Source organism: Eucalyptus grandis, chromosome 10, assembly GCF_016545825.1.
Source record: "Eucalyptus grandis isolate ANBG69807.140 chromosome 10, ASM1654582v1, whole genome shotgun sequence".
Classification (NCBI taxonomy): Eukaryota; Viridiplantae; Streptophyta; class Magnoliopsida; order Myrtales; family Myrtaceae; genus Eucalyptus; species Eucalyptus grandis.
Window position 1 is genome coordinate 27,797,856 of NC_052621.1, and position 17,600 is coordinate 27,815,455.

The 17,600-nt window shown below is 41.3% G+C and overlaps 1 protein-coding gene and 1 pseudogene across 1 annotated transcript; one reads left to right on the top strand and one right to left on the bottom strand.

Annotated features, from left to right (window-relative positions):
• Positions 1–1,199: 1,199 nt before the first annotated feature.
• Positions 1,200–4,398, bottom strand: LOC104428866 (annotated as a pseudogene).
• A 3,042-nt stretch (positions 4,399–7,440) lies between these two features.
• LOC108956653 lies at positions 7,441–11,555 on the top strand. Its single transcript, XM_039302956.1, has 8 exons — positions 7,441–7,734; positions 7,853–7,995; positions 8,193–8,670; positions 8,787–9,118; positions 9,416–9,563; positions 9,666–10,424; positions 10,488–10,994; positions 11,394–11,555. Exons 1-8 carry the CDS (start codon positions 7,441–7,443, stop codon positions 11,553–11,555), a joined length of 2,823 nt encoding a protein of 940 aa, XP_039158890.1.
• Positions 11,556–17,600: the final 6,045 nt, after the last annotated feature.

Sequence of the window (17,600 nt, forward strand, 5' to 3'; positions counted from 1 at the left end):
CATAAACTATATGTACTATCAATCAATGATATGGTATGAAAGGGTTGTTGAAATCTCTTTACCCCAACCACATTGGATAATTATAAAATTTCACGAATCTGTGACTCTTGGGATCAACCCAAAAATCAATGATAGCAAAGTTTGAACTCAGGACCTCAAGCGGCACCTAAAAAATGGAGATTAATTGAGTTTGTAAATTGGCTGCTGTTTAAAAATTCATTTTCTTTGTAGGATAAGATTACTTGGTATTTCCTTTACATTTTCTCCATTAGCATGATTTACTTTTGGTTCCTTAGTTATTTGTCCTAAAAAATAAAAAAAAAGGCATTAGCATGGAAAAATTAGAAAAGTGAAAATAGTTTCAAATTAGTAAAAAACGAAAGTTTGAACTGACATGAGTACAAAGAGACAAGGATTTATGAAATACTTGGTAATTATCTCGAGTTCAAATTTGGAAAGCAAGAAATCGCTGAATTATTTGACAATGTACTGATTATCATAAATTACGGTTTTTCTGAATACTTTATAGTTATTTTAAAATGTACAGATGGGCTTTTTATAGCATCTTTTCGTTAAAATTTGAGGTTAGAGTTGATTTTGGGCGGGCTTTAGAAACTGTTGGATACAATTCTCTCGTAACAACTTCAGCCATGCAAAGGAACGTGGCAGTTTTTACACGGCTTTTGGTAACTAGTGACTTACGAAAAAAATAAAATGGATATGTGCATTGAAAATCCTTAAACTTATCAATAAAGTGTAATTTAATCTTAAAACTTTCAAAATGTGCAATTAAATTCTAAAACTTGTCAAATTTTTTAAATCAATTCCTTCCTTTGACGACACTTTTTGTAAGTTTTAGGGCTTGATTGCACATTTATGATAAGTTTTAGGATTTGATTACACTTTTTGAAAGTTTTAGGACTCGATTATATTTTCGTGACAAGTTTTAAAACTTAATTACACTTTTGAAAGTTTTAAGACTCAATTACATTTTCTTGACAAGTTTTAACATTTATAATATACTTATCTCAAAATAACACATGAAATTGGTATGTTTAGTCTATAAAATAAATCTAGGGGATTTCTCTGTAAATCTTTCTTAAGCAGAAAATTTCAAGTAGATCACCGGCGAGTCGTTGCCCGTGCCCTTTTCAGCCTACTTCGACCCCACCACGGCTCGCCTGGCCTTTTCGAGGGCCTTAAACCAGACTCTCCAGGCAGGCCTCAGCATCGTCCTCAAATGAATTGGGAATCAAGTTCTCGGCTACGTCAGCCGGAGTCCTATCAACCTCCTCCGACAAGCCCTTGATGTCCCGCAAAGAGCCGGTGATCTCGGACTCCCCAATAGTTCCTGGCAAGAGCCTCAAAGGCCTCGTCTTTGCTTTTTTGCCCTTCACTGCCCTGTGAGGTTGAGCGAGCAGTCAGTGTCCTCGACCGCGAACATCGACTCACTCACCGTGCTTATTTGCAGCCTCCTCAACTCCGTGCTGCCCTTTGCTTTAGCCCCGCCTCCACCGATGCTTGTTCCTCATCACAGCTCACCAGCGTTGGGCCTTCGAAGTCCTGTCGCCACACCCGGCAGCTCCCAACAACCCCGAATTGCCGCCGGCATTATCACCGTTGGGCCTGAATTGAGGCCCTGTTTCTCGGTCTCATTTTCTTCAAATTTCAAGGAGCATCCGACCACGATTCACGTTCAACCTTCCCCACAGCTTCGACCGCTGTCTCATTGAAGACCGATCAAGGTCTTGAGACGCCTAGAAATTTGCGTCCTCCGCTGGTGCAGGGCAACACTTGCTGCGGCAACACTTGCAAAGCGGTGTTGCCTGGAACAGTCCAATTCGCCGAGAACAGCTCCGATTTTCAATCTTTTTCGTGTTGTACCTACTATATCTGCTTTTGGACAGATCAAGTTAGAAGTTTGAATCAATGTGAACCTGTTCGATTGTCTTTGTGACAGCATATACCTTTCCTTTTGTGCAGGGTTCTGTTGCATTCCGAAATGGAAAATATAATCAAATATAATATGAATAAAAAAATTCAAAACCCCTTCCCAAACTGTACAAGCTTCTTCCTTTGAAACGTGGTTGGCATTTTACAGATGAATAGTGATCCTTCCATTTTCCTAAATTAATATTTTTCGGATTTATCTCGGACCGACGGATTTTTCGGTTAAAAGACCCATCTATCATCTACACTATCCAACCGCCGCCTGCCATGTCTCCTTTGAGACCATGGCAACCCTCCCTTGTTTGTTTCCATTCCGCAACTCTTTCAGTTGTGACTTGGTTCGCTCCCTATCTTTAGCTCCGACAACCTCAAAAAATTGTGTTTTGGCTGCTAGATTCATGAAATATCTAAAAATTTCTTTTCTGTTTATGTTTTTACATGTTTAATTTATTTTTAATTGATAATTCTTTTCAGTGTGCTATTATTTTCCATATAGAAAGAAAAAATTGTTAAGAATTGCAGTCAAATCGGGCATGACATGGGTTTAATTTGGTTGAATCATATATGAATCATCAAATTGTATTACATGAAATGGTTAAAAAGTAATATTTTCGAGCCATCCGAATCGACACAACTCATGTTTGAAACACATCCCCCAATATGGTCAATGTACATTTTTCCCTTTCGCTTCTTTAGCACATTCTCTCCCACCATTCTCTTGCTCTCCTTCACGTAATTTTGGTTACCCTAACACACATGTTTGATACGTCTATTTTCGAGAAAGACATTTCACCAATTTGGTCTATATATACCATTCTCTTTCACTTCTTGAGCACAACCTCTCCCACCATTCTCTTGCTTTCCTGCATTCGATGTCTTTTGCCCTTCTTTCTTAACCATAGCTCTAGCTGCAGTTGCTTCTGCTGCTGCTGCTTTTTCTTCCTCTGATTTCTTCCTGGCTTCCTCTTTTGCATTTCCGAGCGCTTCGATCAATCTCTCCAAGCAAGCCTCCTCATCCTCTTCATCCGACTTGGGCAGCAAATTCTCTGCCACATCTGCCGAAGGAGCCAGAGTCATCTTTGTCTCCTCCAGCAACTGCCTCACGTCACGAATAGTAGGTGCGCCTTGACGCCCAGGTAATTCCTCGGGAGCACCTTGAACAACTCGAAGCAGCAATATGACATCTCGACAAGCTTGTCCATCCTCCCTCTCCTGATTAGGGCTGGGTCAAGCTTCTCGACATAATTCATCGCGAACACAATGATCCTCTGACCCCGCAAGCTGACCATGGCCCGTCGATGAACTTCAGGAGCCCTGAGAGCGTGACCTTGCTCTCTTCCCCACCTTCCTCTATTCTCTTGGCAGGATATGGTTTCTCTTCGTGGTCGTCTTTCTCTTGCATCTTTGTCTTCCTCTGGCCTGTCAAGTCGAGCGAGCAGTTGATGTACTCAATCACTATGATCGACTGTACGGACGTCTCGATCTGCAGCTTCCTCAGTTCCGTGTTGTCCTTGACCGTCGTCAGCTCGAGGTCATACACATCATAGTTAAGGAAGTTGGCCATTGCAGCAACCATCGTAGACTTGCCTGTCCCTAGTGGGCCGTAGAGAAGGTAGCCGCGCTTCCACGGCTTGCCTATCCGTGCATAGTACTCCTTCCCTCGCTGGAACTTGAGGAGGTCATTCATGATCTGCCTCTTCTTGCTAGGCTCCATTGCCAGGGTGTCGAACGACGCGGGGTGCTCAAACGACATGTGACTCCACTTGCTCGCCTTGTCATAGTGCCAATGTTGTGAAAATACTGGTTCAAATTAAGTAAAACAATGAAGTCGGATCTTTAGAGCAATTAAGTCAGACTTTGAAACGTGATATCACTTTCTTTAAGGATTTATTTGCCCCACAATGTTGTTAATGGTCAATGGCAAATTTCATGCAGGATACAACAAAATCTCAAATAAAAATACTATATAACAATTCTAGTATTTCTCCAGGGACTTTCTAGAAAACAATTGAAAATAATGACTACATATTCTTTTGAAAGAAAATGAAAAATGGGAAGAGGAAGATCATGATTGAATAGACACGTTTAGTAATTTATAGCAAAAAACAAGAAGTTATATCTGAATAGACACAACCTTCAAAGGATTTATAACTAAAGGTACGAACTTTGAGATAACTCTTGGAAGAAATAGTAAAATTCGGAATTAAATATATAAAAAATAGAAAATAACCGTAACTCCTCCGTGAACAGTCACACTGTTTCAACGAGATTTTATGGTTAATTTTTTATAAAAATAAGTCCGAATTTTCTAATAAAAGATAATGATCATTGGTTTGTACCAAATCTCATCCATGTGCGCACTCATATCTTTTCGATGTGGGACAAATCACCTATTAGTTTGTTTTACAAACAAATTACCAACAGCTAGTTTGAGCTGGGGTTGTTGGTGAAGAGCAACCACTACCGTCTTCCCCTTTTCCAGGACGTGCTTGATGTAAGAGCTGGGGATCAAGTCCCTATGGCTCCGGTGGAAGGTCAGCCTATAAAACCTGGTGGCAAAAGCAATGACCCATTGGTATTGCTTGTTAGATCAGACTCAAGCAAGTGTAGGCAAGAATTTCATCATTAGAGAAACAATACTTATTTCACTACATGAAAAAAGTGAACGGAATTTTCAATCTCTAATTAAATTAAATAGCGTCAACGAAGACATACCGAAAGAGACGCGATCATGTATTTCGAATTGCTGAAATTAACATCTTGATGATAACCAAAGTGCAGCGAGACAGATGTTAATGAACTGGTAATTCCAACAAAGACAGGTGTGTACCTTCTATCTTCAGGTGGAGGGTATATGGAAAACGTGGGCTTATGGGAGACGGTCAGGTTCGACGTGTTAGAGAAAACTCCTGTATTGTTTTGAAGCTGATAAAACCTTTCCGAAAGTCTAATCTGAAGGCTTACAGACACAAGTGTTATAGTTTGAAGAAATCCTGACTCTACTGTCAAAGTCTGAAGACCGTTAGACTTTAATCTTAAAGTCTACCCTCATTGACAGATTTTCAGACCGACGAGTGAAGACTTATTCAGATGCGAGTTTATCTTCAAGGATTCGGTTCGTTTGGTTCGTGGAAGATCTTACGGCTGGATATAGCACCTTATGATCAATTATTCTTATTGAAATCAATTCGGATAATCAGATCTCTTGGAAGGCGAAGTATACTTGGAAGGTTCTACTTATGGAAACCAAAATATTGATTGTATGAGCGAGCAGGATTGATGGGCTATCATCACATTCCTTAAATGACTCGAGATCTCCTTGATTAATTATGTCCAATGAGTAGATTGGAAGAACTACTTTGGAAAGTACCAATGGTTATAGAGGCATAGAGGAATATATAAGAAAGACTCTCAAGTTGTTCAAGTGTGTGCGTGAAAGAAAAATCAAAGTCTGAAGCTTCCTAGTTCTTTGCTATTTCAATCGTTGAGCTTTATTTGTACTCAAAAGAGAAAGCGAACACTTGTGAGACTTTGGTGGAGTATAGTAGAGGTTCTACATTGTAAAGTCAAGGACGTGAGACTGTAAAATCTTTTTTTTTGTTTCATAGTGAAATCTAACCAGTGGGCTATCAGCGTAGGAGAGTGGACGTAGGCTTGATCTAAGCCGAACCACTATAAACATTATGTTTCTATTCTCTCTCCCTACAACTCCTTATTTTAATTCGTCGCTTTATATAACTGTTTATAGCTAATTACGTCATTAGTTTATTATCTTCCAATAGTAATTTACTAAGTCTTGCAAAAATTTCTTTCAAACACCTATTCACCCCCCTCTAGGTGTTAGTACTAGCCCTTTCAATTGGTATCAGAGCTTGTATGCTCATTTTATTGAAGAGTTTTTTACTTCTGAGCTAAAGATCTATGGCTAGTATTTTGGCTCCAGGTTTGGTTGAAGACCAAAGCAACACTAGACCTCTTTATTTCGATGGAAATGAATACAGCGTATGGAAAAACAAGATGAAGGCATTCCTAAGATTGAAAGATCATCTAGAATGGGATGTAGTAGAAAAAGGAATCATTCCAAAAGCTACATCAGTCTCGAAAGTGGAAAAGAAGTTGTAGACGTTGGCGAAATGGCTCAAAAAGAAATAACCAAGAGACAAGCTCTTGATGCTAAAGCCATCTACTCTTTATACTATGCTTTATCTCCTACTGAGTATAATAGAATTTCATCTTGTGAAACAGCCAAGGAAGTCTGGGATATGTTGCATGTTACCTATGAAGAAACTTATTGAGTTAAAGAAACAAAAATCAATATCTTACTCGGATAGTATGAAGCCTTCAAGATGAAGCCTAGAGAATCCATTACCGATATGTTTAGTCATTTCACACAAATTGTAAATGGTCTAGCATATCAGGGACAGCCAATCTTAGGACCGATGAGGGTCAATAAACTGCTGCGTGGACTTTCTAAAGACTAGAATCATGTGAAGACTTCAATAAGAGAAACCCAAAGGATCATGCCTCTTACAATTGATGAACTTGTAGGCACACTTCAGTTATATGAAGTGGAGCAGATCAATGAGGAAGAAGATCCCAAAGGTAAAAAATCAATTGCTTTAAAATCTAACGATGATTCGATGATACTGATTCGAAGATGACATGGACAATGAAGAGCTAGCACTCATGATAAGGAGGTTCAGGAAACTGAACAGAAAGAGAAAAAGATTTAACTAGAAGAAGTAAAGCACTCAAAAATTCCAGAACAAATCAACTGAGGATGATGAAGTCAACAAAGATGTGGTCTGTTTTGAATGTAAGAAAAAAAGGACACATCGACCCAACGCCCTCGTTGAAGAAAAAGAAAGCAAGAACCGAGAAATTCAAGAAGGCTCTCAAAACGAAACATAGAGTGATACGGAATGTGAGGAAAGCGATGAAGAGTATGCCAACATATGTCTAATGGCAAACTCGAATCGACTCGAGACTTTGGAACAGATTCGACTCGGACTCGAGACAGCGAAATCGAGGTTAGTAATTTAAAAATTCCTCCTAAAGTCTCGAAGTACATAGATGAACTCGTCTCGGTCTCAAAACCTCTCTTAAAAGAATTTCTGAGCTGAAAAGGGAAAATTCTACACTTAAGCAACGGGAAAATACTTGGAAAGAGAAATTTGAAAATCTAGACAAAATTTTTTCCAATTTGAAAGAAAATGCAGATTCTATTTCAAAGGAAAATACTTTTTTTGAAAAATGACATTTCAAATATCACAAAAAGGTGAGGGAGGTGCTTCTCGAGTTACTATTCATGCTTTCTCTCAAAGAAGGCGTCTTTCTCATGTTCATCCGCTTTCTCGTCGCTCGATCCGGCCGATTTAGCCATCCTTTGGCCGTGATTTTTGGAGATTTTCATCCTCTTGGATCACTCGAAGTCCTCACCGAACGATTTCGTATCCTTCTTCCTTGTTGTGGAGATTTTGAGTACCCTAGATGCAGCTGATTCGCCCGACCAGTCACCGCCCCTGTTCGTGGGTGCTGCTCGCGTGGGTGTGGAAGCTCGGATTGAGCTTTGGGGTGGTGAGGAAGCCCCATCCCATCCTTCCCCCTTGCAGTAAGGCTACGGTATGGATCTCTCCTTCTTGGCTTGTCTGTAGAGGTCTAGTTGGGCTGGTTATGGGGTTTTTCTGTGCTGGATGGCGTCGTCTTCGGGCGAGACTCGTCCAAGTGATGGGAAAGGGAAAGGCACGACCTCCTCGTCTCATCGGGTTGTTGAGCGGCTTGCTGGTAAACCGCCTCAGGCACCTCGACACCAAGGGGGTGGTGATGCGGGCACAAGTGGCTCCATCGTGGGCCAAATAGGTCTGCTTGTGGTGGAAGTTTAAAGGGCCGTAGCCATTCTCAGGCCCCTCGTGCTAGACCCCAAGGGAAGCCTTCAAGCTCTTCTGGGCCCCCCCAAGCCAGGTCTTGGGCCAATGTGGCGAGACTGGCCGCGAAGGGGTACGAGCTGTCCCACATTCCCTCGGCTGTGGTCGGGGAGAGAGTGTGGTAAACTTGTCCGCCGAGGTGCTGTAGGCAGCTGATCCGAAGTGGAACGAATTCTTAGTGGATTATTTTGTGGGGAAGCGACTTCCCTTTCATCTCACTAAAGATGTACTCAAGAGTACTTAGGGCCCGAAACTTGTAGATGTCTTGGCAGACGACCAAGGCTTCTATTTCTTTCATGTGCTGGACTCGGTATTCAGGATGAAGATAATAGAGGAGGGACCGCTAACTGTTGCTAGGGTCCCTCTTATTTTGCAGCAATGGAAGCCCCTAATGGAGTTAAAGAAGAGCAAGCAAGCCTCTATCCCGGTGTGGATAAGGCTAAAAAACCTCCCTCTTGACCTTTGGTCCGCACCGATGATTAGTGCCATTGTTAATTCCATTGGGAAGCCTCTACATGTTGATCAACGCACTGAAGGCAAGAGAATGATCTCCTATGCTAGAGTGTGCATTGAAATCCAAGCTAGCCATCCAAGAGTCTCTACGGTGGAGGTCATTGTGGAAGGTGTAGCTAGATCCATAGAGGTGGAGTATGAATGGAAGCCCGTGGAATGCCTCAAATGCGGGATATTTGGCCACAATTGCGATGCCACCTCCAAGGCCTCTCGGCCCACTGCAGCCCAAAAGGGCAAAGCTGCTGTTCATGCTGCTTCAACTCCTAATGTGGCAATTGATTCCGTCCCGGAAGCTCTATGACTACCGAACAAGGCTAGAGGCAAGTTAAAAACAAGAAGAAGTCTCACCTCGTTGTAGAGGGAAGTCCATTGGTACCGGCTGTGTGTGATACACATAAGGCCCCCAAGGAAGCTCCTCCTACCTCGGGGCTGAATGGCGATGCTTCCTCTCCTCTAGATGAGATAGTTAACCCATCGGATACGGATATCCCTGCTTTGGCTTGTTCAGCTGAGGGCGAGGGTGCAACGGACATCTTAGCTTCTTCAGATGACGATCTCCTTTCCTCATGCCCCTCGCCAAAGGCTGCTTTGGAGGATAGAAGGCTAACTCTAATGCCAGACTCTCCTCCTTCGACCATGCAAGAAAAGCTGCTAGCCTTGGCACCAGACCCTCCTCCTACCGCGACAAGGCCAACCCCGCCTTCCACTAGGAGTAAATCCTCCAAAAGGAGGTAAGTTACTTTCTTATCTTGTAAATATGTAAATATGTACATAGGATGCTGGAATATCATGGGGCTTGTCGCCCCTCTTAAGCAAGCGGAAGTGAGAAATCTCGTCTTGGCAAATCACTTATCCTTGGTGGGGGTTGTTGAGACTAAGGTTCATCATAACCGGTTTGTTGACATCTCTAGTAATCTGCTTAGCAACTGGTGCTAGATAGCTAACCTGGAGTACTCAAATAGGGGTAAAATTTGGGTTGGCTGGGATCCTTCGGTGGTTTCTTTTGAACCTTATCCATCTCGGATCAGATTGTTCATGGAAAGCTTCAGTGGGTGGAATCTGGTTTTGACCTGTGTGGTTTCTATCATTTATGTTGAGCACTCATTCACCGCGCGCCATCGGTTATGGGGGGACCTAATAGCTACAAGTTCCGCTTTGCAAGAGGAACCTTGGCTGGTAATGGGCGACTTTAATGCTATTAGAGACCCCTCAGACAGACTGGGTGGTTCGGATCGGTGGTTGCCAAGTTTTGATGAGTTTGGCTAGTGCCTCGACTAGGTGGAGCTGGATGACTTAAGGTACGTGGAGTTCAGGTACACTTGGTCTACCTCATCAGGGTCTTTACGCAAGGCAAGGAAGATTGACAGGGTGCTGATTAACACCTCTTGGAGTCACATCTTCTCTTATTCGGAGGCCTCTTTTCTATCACCTGGGATTTCTGATCACTGTCCTATGGTGGTTAAGGTCCAAAACCCGGTTCATAGGAGAAGGCCTTTCAAGTTCTTTGATTTTTGGATGCGTCGCCCGAACTTCGACTCACTTGTGAAGCAAGTTTGGGACGCTCCAGGCTCAGGGGTGCTAATGTTTAAACTTGTAAGCAAACTGAAGGCCCTCAAAAGTCGTCTCAAACAACTGAATAAAGATTCTTTTGCTAATATCTCTGTCAAAGCTACCAAAGCAAGGGAAGCGCTGAAGCAAACTCAAGTTCAACTTGCCCAGGACCCGACTGGTGCGATTCTAGCAGACTTGGAGAGAGTGCAAAGATGTTCATTAGTCGAGCTCCGGTCTTACGAAGAGTCCTTCTTTAGACAAAAGGCTAGAATAAGATGGTTAAAGGAATGTGATCGGAATACGAAATTCTTTCACCATTATGTTAAAAAGAGACAGTTGAGGAATAGGATCCTCTCGATAATGGATGCTTCAGGAGTCCAAATTAACGAGCCTCGACTAGTTCAGCAACACTTTATGGATTACTTCCACAACCTTCTTAAGCCTCGACTAGAGTGGGAGTCCCCAACAGCAGATGACTTTAGGGAGGTTCTTTAGTCCTGTCTTAGTGATGACTAGATTATTGTCCTTGATAGGCCCGTTTCTGATCAGGATGTTCGGGACACCCTTTTCTCCCTCGCTCGAGGGAAGGCGCCTAGTCCAGATGGCTTCATGGTGGAGTTCTTCAAGGAGAACTGGGATACGGTGGGTCAACTGGTTACGAAAGCGGTAAAGGACTTTTTTATTTCAGGGAGGATCCTCAAAGAAATTAATAACACCATTTTGGTGATGGTCCCAAAGGTGCCCAATGCGACTACGGTCGATGATTACAGACCCATCGTTTGTTGCAATACGATTTACAAGGTCATCACTAAAGTACTGGCGAACAGGGTTGTAGGTGTGCTTCAGGACCTGGTAAGCACTTCCCAAAATGCTTTTGTCAAGGGACGTCGTATTAGGGACAATATCCTTTTGGCTCAGGAGCTGTTTGCGAGGTTTCATGTGGAGCCTTACACTCCTAAATGGGCTATCAAGGTTGACTTCAGGAAGGCCTATGACATTGTGGATTGGCAATTCCTCGAGAGTGTCCTCCTAGCCTTTCGTTTTCCTAACCGACTGGTTCATCTCATCATGACGTGTGTGAGGACTCCTCGATTTTCCATCGCGCTGAATGGGGAGCTTCATGGTTTCTTTCCCAGTGGGAGAGGATTGCGCCAAGGGGATCCTTTATTTCCTTATTTATTTATGTTGGTTATGGAGATGCTTTTTGGAATTCTTCGGAGATGCTCCAATCATTCTGACTTTAGATTCTATTGGAGGTGCAAGGCCACTAGACTCTCACACATTTTCTTTGCAGATGATGTGTTCCTGTTCTGTGAATGTCACCTGCCTTCTATTTTTCTTCTCAAAGAGGGTTTGAAACAGTTCTCTTCTTGGAGTTGCCTTATCCCAAATTAGAGGAAAAGTGAGGTATTCCTTTCTGGCGGTTCTTCGCTATTACGAGAACATATCTTACAGGAACTTGGCTTCCAGGAGGGATCCCTCCCGGTTCACTATTTGGGTGTGCCAATCATCACGTTGAGATTGGGGAAGGCGGATTGCGCGGCTCTCATTAGGCGCATCACCACCAGGCTTAAATCCTGGACTCATCGGTTCCTTTCTGCTACTGGACGTCTTTAATTGATAAGGTCAGTCCTTCATGCCATTCAAGCCTACTGGGCTAGTGTCTTTATTCTACCTGCATAAGTGATGGATAAGATTGAACGGATCCTGAGACAATTCCTATGGAAGGGACCGAAGCTGGATAGAGGAGGTGCCAAAGTTTCCTGAGAGGATGTCTACCTACCTAAGGTGGAAGGGGGTCTTGGTATCCGAAGTTTGCGTGAGTGCAATAAGGCGGCTATGCTCAAACACATCTGGATTTTATTTTCAAATAAGGAAGCCCTTTGGTGCAAATGGATCCACTCTACCTTCTTAAAAAGTGGGAATTTTTGGGTGGCAAAGAAGCCAACCTGTTGTTCTTGGGCTTGGAAAAAACTCCTTCAACTAAGGACAGAATTTCGGCTCCGCTTCCACTGGAGAATAGGTGACGGACACTCCACGTCGCTCCGGTTTGATAATTGGCACCCCAGGGGTCTTTTAAATCTCTTCTTCTCATACTTTCTCATCTATAGCTCTGGCTTATCTAGGCAGGCTAAGGTGGCGAATCTCTTCACTGATAACAGTCAGGCTATTAGATTGGTGATCGAAGCTTGGGATTTGCCGCTCCCCTCTTTGACGAACACTCGAGATCGTTTTTGCTGGTCGGAGGTGTTATCGGGTAAGTTTTCAGTGGCCTCAGCTTGGGAGCTTATTAGGCGAAAAAAAAAATCGAGTCAGGTGGGATGGATTCATCTGGAACAATGTTGTCCTTCCTCGATACCATTTCAACATGTGGCTCATTACCAAGCGAAGACTACCAACCCAGTCCCTTCTCATGTCCTATGGCAGGATTGAAGCTGCCTTCTGTCCATTTTGTAATGAGGTGCCAAACTCGGTTAATCATTTATTTTTTGGATGCCATGCTACCTCGGGCGTTGCCTCGTTTTGGGCGACTCGGTGTGGTCTTCCCTGGAGAAACAAGACTTGGGAGGACAACCTTACTTAGGCTTCTACCTTGCTTTCGGGTAAGGACTTTCATAGTTGTATTGGTCGTTTCTCTTTTGGCGCTCTATGCCACATTAGGTGGAAGAATAGAAATGATATGCTCTTCAGGGGGGTGCAGAGCTCTACATCCGGCATGAAGAAGCATCTTATGAAGGTAGTCTAAGACAAGGCTTGCACCTTCAAGAATGTGAAGGATTCCCCAAAGAATAGGAGATTGCAACGATCTTGGGAGTTAGACCCTTCTATTTTTGTCTAGGGTTGGTGCCGAGGGCGTTGCGTCTAGGTGTTGTTGCTTTACTCCACCTGCTTTTGTACGGCTTCCTTCCACTCTTTTGAGCATGTTCATTAGAGTGTAAGTTTTTGAAGCTGGTTCTTTGTACTTTTTGACCTCCCCTTATGATATTATTACTTACCTTTTCACCCAAAAAAAAAAAATATCACAAAAAGGTTTTCAATAGAATATGAGAAGTTGGAAAATATTCTTTTAGTACAAAGACCCTATTTTAATAAATCCGGTTTGGGTATGACACCAAAACTATTCCTTTAATTGATTTTCCAAAAGGAAAGAATCAAACAAAGACCTACAAAAATATTTTACAGAAAATCATTTAAAACCTGTTAGCCGAAGTGCTCTCAAATGTTCAAAGTGTAATAGCTCAAAACATTTTGAGAAAGAATGTCCCATGGTTTGGAGACTTGTTAAGAAGGAATGGGCAAAGACTGTATTTTGTACTAACACCCCTTGACCCAAGAAAATGTGGGTACCAAAAAAAACTTGAGTTCTTTTTATAATTGCGGGTCACTATCAAGAAAAAGATAAAGTGGTATTTGGATAGTGGCTGCTCAAGACACATGACAGAGACTCAAGTTGTTTTATAAAGCTTGTGCAAATTAATGGTGGAAAAGTTTCTTTTGGTGGAAACAGCAAAGGAAGAATTATTGGATGTGGAACTGTAAAAATTGGAAGTCTTACAATCAACAATGTCTCCTTGGTGGAAGGTTTGAATTACAATCTTCTCAGTATTAGTCAATTGTGTGACACTGGATTCAAAATTAATTTCCAAGAATGCATTTGTTCGGGAAATAGTAAGGATTTGTCTCAATCTTTCACTGGACGAAGACATGGGAATATTTATCTTATGAATATAAAACCAGAAAGCTCTCAGTGTCTAATATCCATTCAAGATGAAGCAAATCTTTGGCGCTTAGCCATGTTAACATGAAGCAAATTACCAAGATTTCCTCTAAGAAGCTTATTCGTGGACTCCCCAACCTAACTTACCAAAAGTTTGACCTATGCACACCATGTGTTCTGGGAAAACAGGTTAGAAGTTCCTTTAAACCTATAAATCAAGTTTCTACTAATCGTGTTTTGCAGCTTCTGCATATGAATCTCTTTAGACCAACTAGAACTCAAAGCATTGGTGGAAAAAGATACTACCTAGTAATCGTGGATGATTATTCTCGTTTCACATGGGTTTTCTTCTTAGCAAGTAAGTCTGAAACTTTTTCTTATTTTTCAAAATTTGCAAAGAAAGTTCAGAATGAAAAAGGATATGTTATTTCAAGAATTCGGACAAACCATGGAAATGAGTTTAAAAATCAAGATTTTGCAAAATTTTGTGATGAATATGGTTTCCAGCATGTTTTCTCTTCTCCTTATACTCCAGAGAAAAATGGAGTTGTGAAAAGAAAGAATAGATCTTTACAGAAGATGACAAGAACCCTTTTAATTGAAAGTAATATTTCTTCTCGATTTTGGGCAGAAGTAGTTTCTATAGCTTGCTATATCATTAACAGAGTATTTTAAGGCATATTCTAGAGAAAACTCCTTATGAGGTGTTTAAAGGGAAAAGGCCAAACATTTCTTACTTTCATGTGTTTGGTTGTAAGTGTTTTGTTTTGAAAAATGCAAATGATCGAACTGATAAGTTTGAAGAAAAATCAGACGAAGGAATTTTCCTTGGCTACTCAATTTCAAGCAAAGCCTACAGAGTTTTTAACAAGAAGACTCAGTCTGTGGAAGAATTTGTGAACATCAAATTTCAATCACAAATTTCAAGACTCTGTGCAAAATCAACTAGATTAGACTCATCTTGAAGAATCTGAATCTTCTCCAAATCCTATAAAGTCTACTTCCCCTTAAGTGGTTCAGTCTTCCGAAGACAAACAACAAGAAGAACCAGAAGCTTCAACAGAAACAGAGGATCAACAGACTTCAAGATCAACCAGCAACTGGAAGCATAAGTCTAGTCATCCTAAGGAACTCATCATTGGTAACATTAATGAAGGAATTCGTACTAGATCCAAAAGGCGAGAAGAGTCTAGTGCTTTAGCACTTATTTCTGAAATTGAACCCAAAAGTGTAGAAGAAGCCTTGGTTGATGAAAGCTGAATTGAAGCCATGCAAGAAGAACTCAGACAGTTCAGCATCAACGATGTTTGGGAACGTATTCCTAAACCCAAAGGTAAGTCTATTATTGGAACTAAATAGGTTTTCAGGAACAAGATGGACGAGAAAGGAAGAATGATCAGAAACAAAGCAAGACTCGTGGCCAAAGGATATACGCACGAAGAAGGGATAGACTATGATGAGACCTATGCACCAGTAGCGAGGTTAGAAGTAATTAAAATATTACTTGCTTTGGCTTGCTACAAAGATTTCAGGTTATTCCAAATGGATGTAAAAAGTGCATTCCTAAACAGATTCATCCAAGAAGAAGTTTATGTGAAACAACCTCCTAGATTTGAAGATCTAAGAAAGCTAGACTCAGTCTTCAGACTGAAAAAGGCTCTTTATGGATTAAAGCAAGCACCTCGGGCTTGATATGACAGGTTAAGTAAATTCCTAACTCAAAATGATTTTGTTAAAGGAAAGGTAGATACTACTTTATTTATTAAAAAGAGAAGGTAAAGATTTTCTACTTGTTCAAATTTATGTCAATGATATTATTTTTGGATCACCTAATGAAATTCTATGCAAGAAGTTTTCTAAGTCTATGTAGGATGAATTCGAGATGAGCATAATGGGTGAATTGACATTCTTTCTCGGATTACAAGTTAAACAATTAAAGAAAGGAATTTTCATTCACCAAGAAAAATATGCAAAAGATCTCATCAAGAAGTTCGGTTTGGAGAATTGCAAAAAGACTGAGATACCTATGTCAAGTTCTTCGAAGCTGGACAAAGATGAATGACGAAAGAAAGTTGATCAAAAGCTCTACAGGAGTATCATTAGTTCACTTCTGTATCTTACTGCTTCTAGATCTGACATTTTGTTTAGTGTTTGTATTTGTGCTAGATTCCAATCGGATCCCAAAGAATCTCATCTAAGTGCTACAAAACACATCATCAAATACATTGCAACTACTTCAAAGCTAGGTCTGTGGTATCCCAAAGAAGAAGACTTTACTCTACTTGGATATTCAGACGCAGATTTAGCAGGATGGAGAGTTGATAGAAAGAGTACTTCTGGTACTTGTCAACTACTAAGCAACAAGCTAGTTTCATGGTTCTCAAGAAAGCATAGTGCAATAGATCTTTCAACAGCTGAAGCAGAATATGTGGCTCTTGGGAGTTGTTGTTCTCAAATACTTTGGATAAGACAACAGCTAAGAGACTTTGGAATTGAAGAATCTTGCACCAAGATCAAATGTGACAACACCAATGTAATTAATCTCACAAAGAATCCAATTCTTCATTCAAGAGCAAAGCACATAGAAATTCGACATCATTTCATTAGAGATCATGTTCAGAATGGAGAAGTTAAGATTCAGTTCATTGACTCAAAGAATCAATTGGCAGACATATTTACAAAGCCACTAGAGAAAAGCTTATTTGAGTCTATTCGCACCAGACTGAATATTATATCTTCTTTTGGTTAAAGTCTGAAGGTGATCAGACTTAGAGCAACCAAAAATTACGACTTTTATTCCAAAAAATTTTCACCTTTTGTCCGCGATCGAGTTTGAGGAATCTCCTAAAGAACGTGACAATGTCTTCTCAAAGGAAGTCTTCTAGAATCACAAGCAGGGGACCACAGCGTATGCTTGAGGGTCCTACGCACTTTGATCTGACTAAGGAAGAAGACTCCCCTCAACAGCAGCGGCAAAATCAACAACAACATTCTCAACAGCATCACTCTCCACAGCAAGAGACTCAAAATTCTACACAACAACATTCTGAAGAAGAGATCGTTGTAGACGTTGAACCTGTAAGAACCCTGCAGACCGAATTTCTGTTTAAACTCTACTCTAAGTTAAAGGAGGGAGGTACTGCCATGACTTTCATTAATGAGTTTTTGAGCGAGAGAGGGTACAAAAATGAGACTCATTTTCTGAGGACAATGGAAAGTATGGGCATTGCACCTGTTGGTACGGCAGCAAGGGCTTTTGCAAATTTTTCAAGTGATCCACGGTTTGGATCTTTTAATCAACCTAAAGGGAAAGATGACGATGAAATAATGTACACCCACTTTCAACCTAGGATGGGTGTTGCGGTAAATGTTCGTTGTGAAAGGACGGATCTTCTTCGTTCTAAGGACCACAAGAGGACTTATTCTAAACTTCTGAAGCGAGGGGTAATGAACCCTAGAAGTGTAGATTTTGACTTTCTTGATTCGTTGAACGCAAAACTGAGGGAGAAGTTTGCACTCCTTCAACTCGAAAATTTTTGCTCTGAGACAACTGTTGCTCATCCAGAACTTACGACTTACTTCTATTCAAATCTATCCTTTTAGATGCAAATAGATTCTCTTTTACTATTAGAGACAAAGAATTTGTGGTCGATGTGGACACTCTGGCTAATGTGATTGGGGTGGAAAGAGGAAGATTCCAACCAATCAGTGTGTCTGTTGGTCACGCGACTTTGGAGTTTGTTTGGGACAGGATTGCTGAAGGCAAGATTTTTTACTCTAGGATGACTGCCTCAAATATTTTGCTTCACAAAATTGTGATCAATTGTCTCAAACCCAAATCCACCTCAAAGACTGATGTCTCCAATTCTGAAGCGAAGCTGATGTATGCGATCAACATCGGATTTAAGTTCTCTCGGCCTCACACTATTCTTATGCACATGTAT

Coding starts and splice junctions, on each gene's coding strand:
- LOC108956653 (XM_039302956.1), top strand. CDS start 7,441: ATGCAGCTGATTCGCCCGACCAGTCACCGCCCCTGTTCGTGGGTGCTG. Junction 7,735..7,852: donor GGTTGTTGAGCGGCTTGCTG/GTAAACCGCCTC, acceptor AGCCATTCTCAG/GCCCCTCGTGCTAGACCCCA. Junction 9,564..9,665: donor TGCAAGAGGAACCTTGGCTG/GTAATGGGCGAC, acceptor TGCCTCGACTAG/GTGGAGCTGGATGACTTAAG.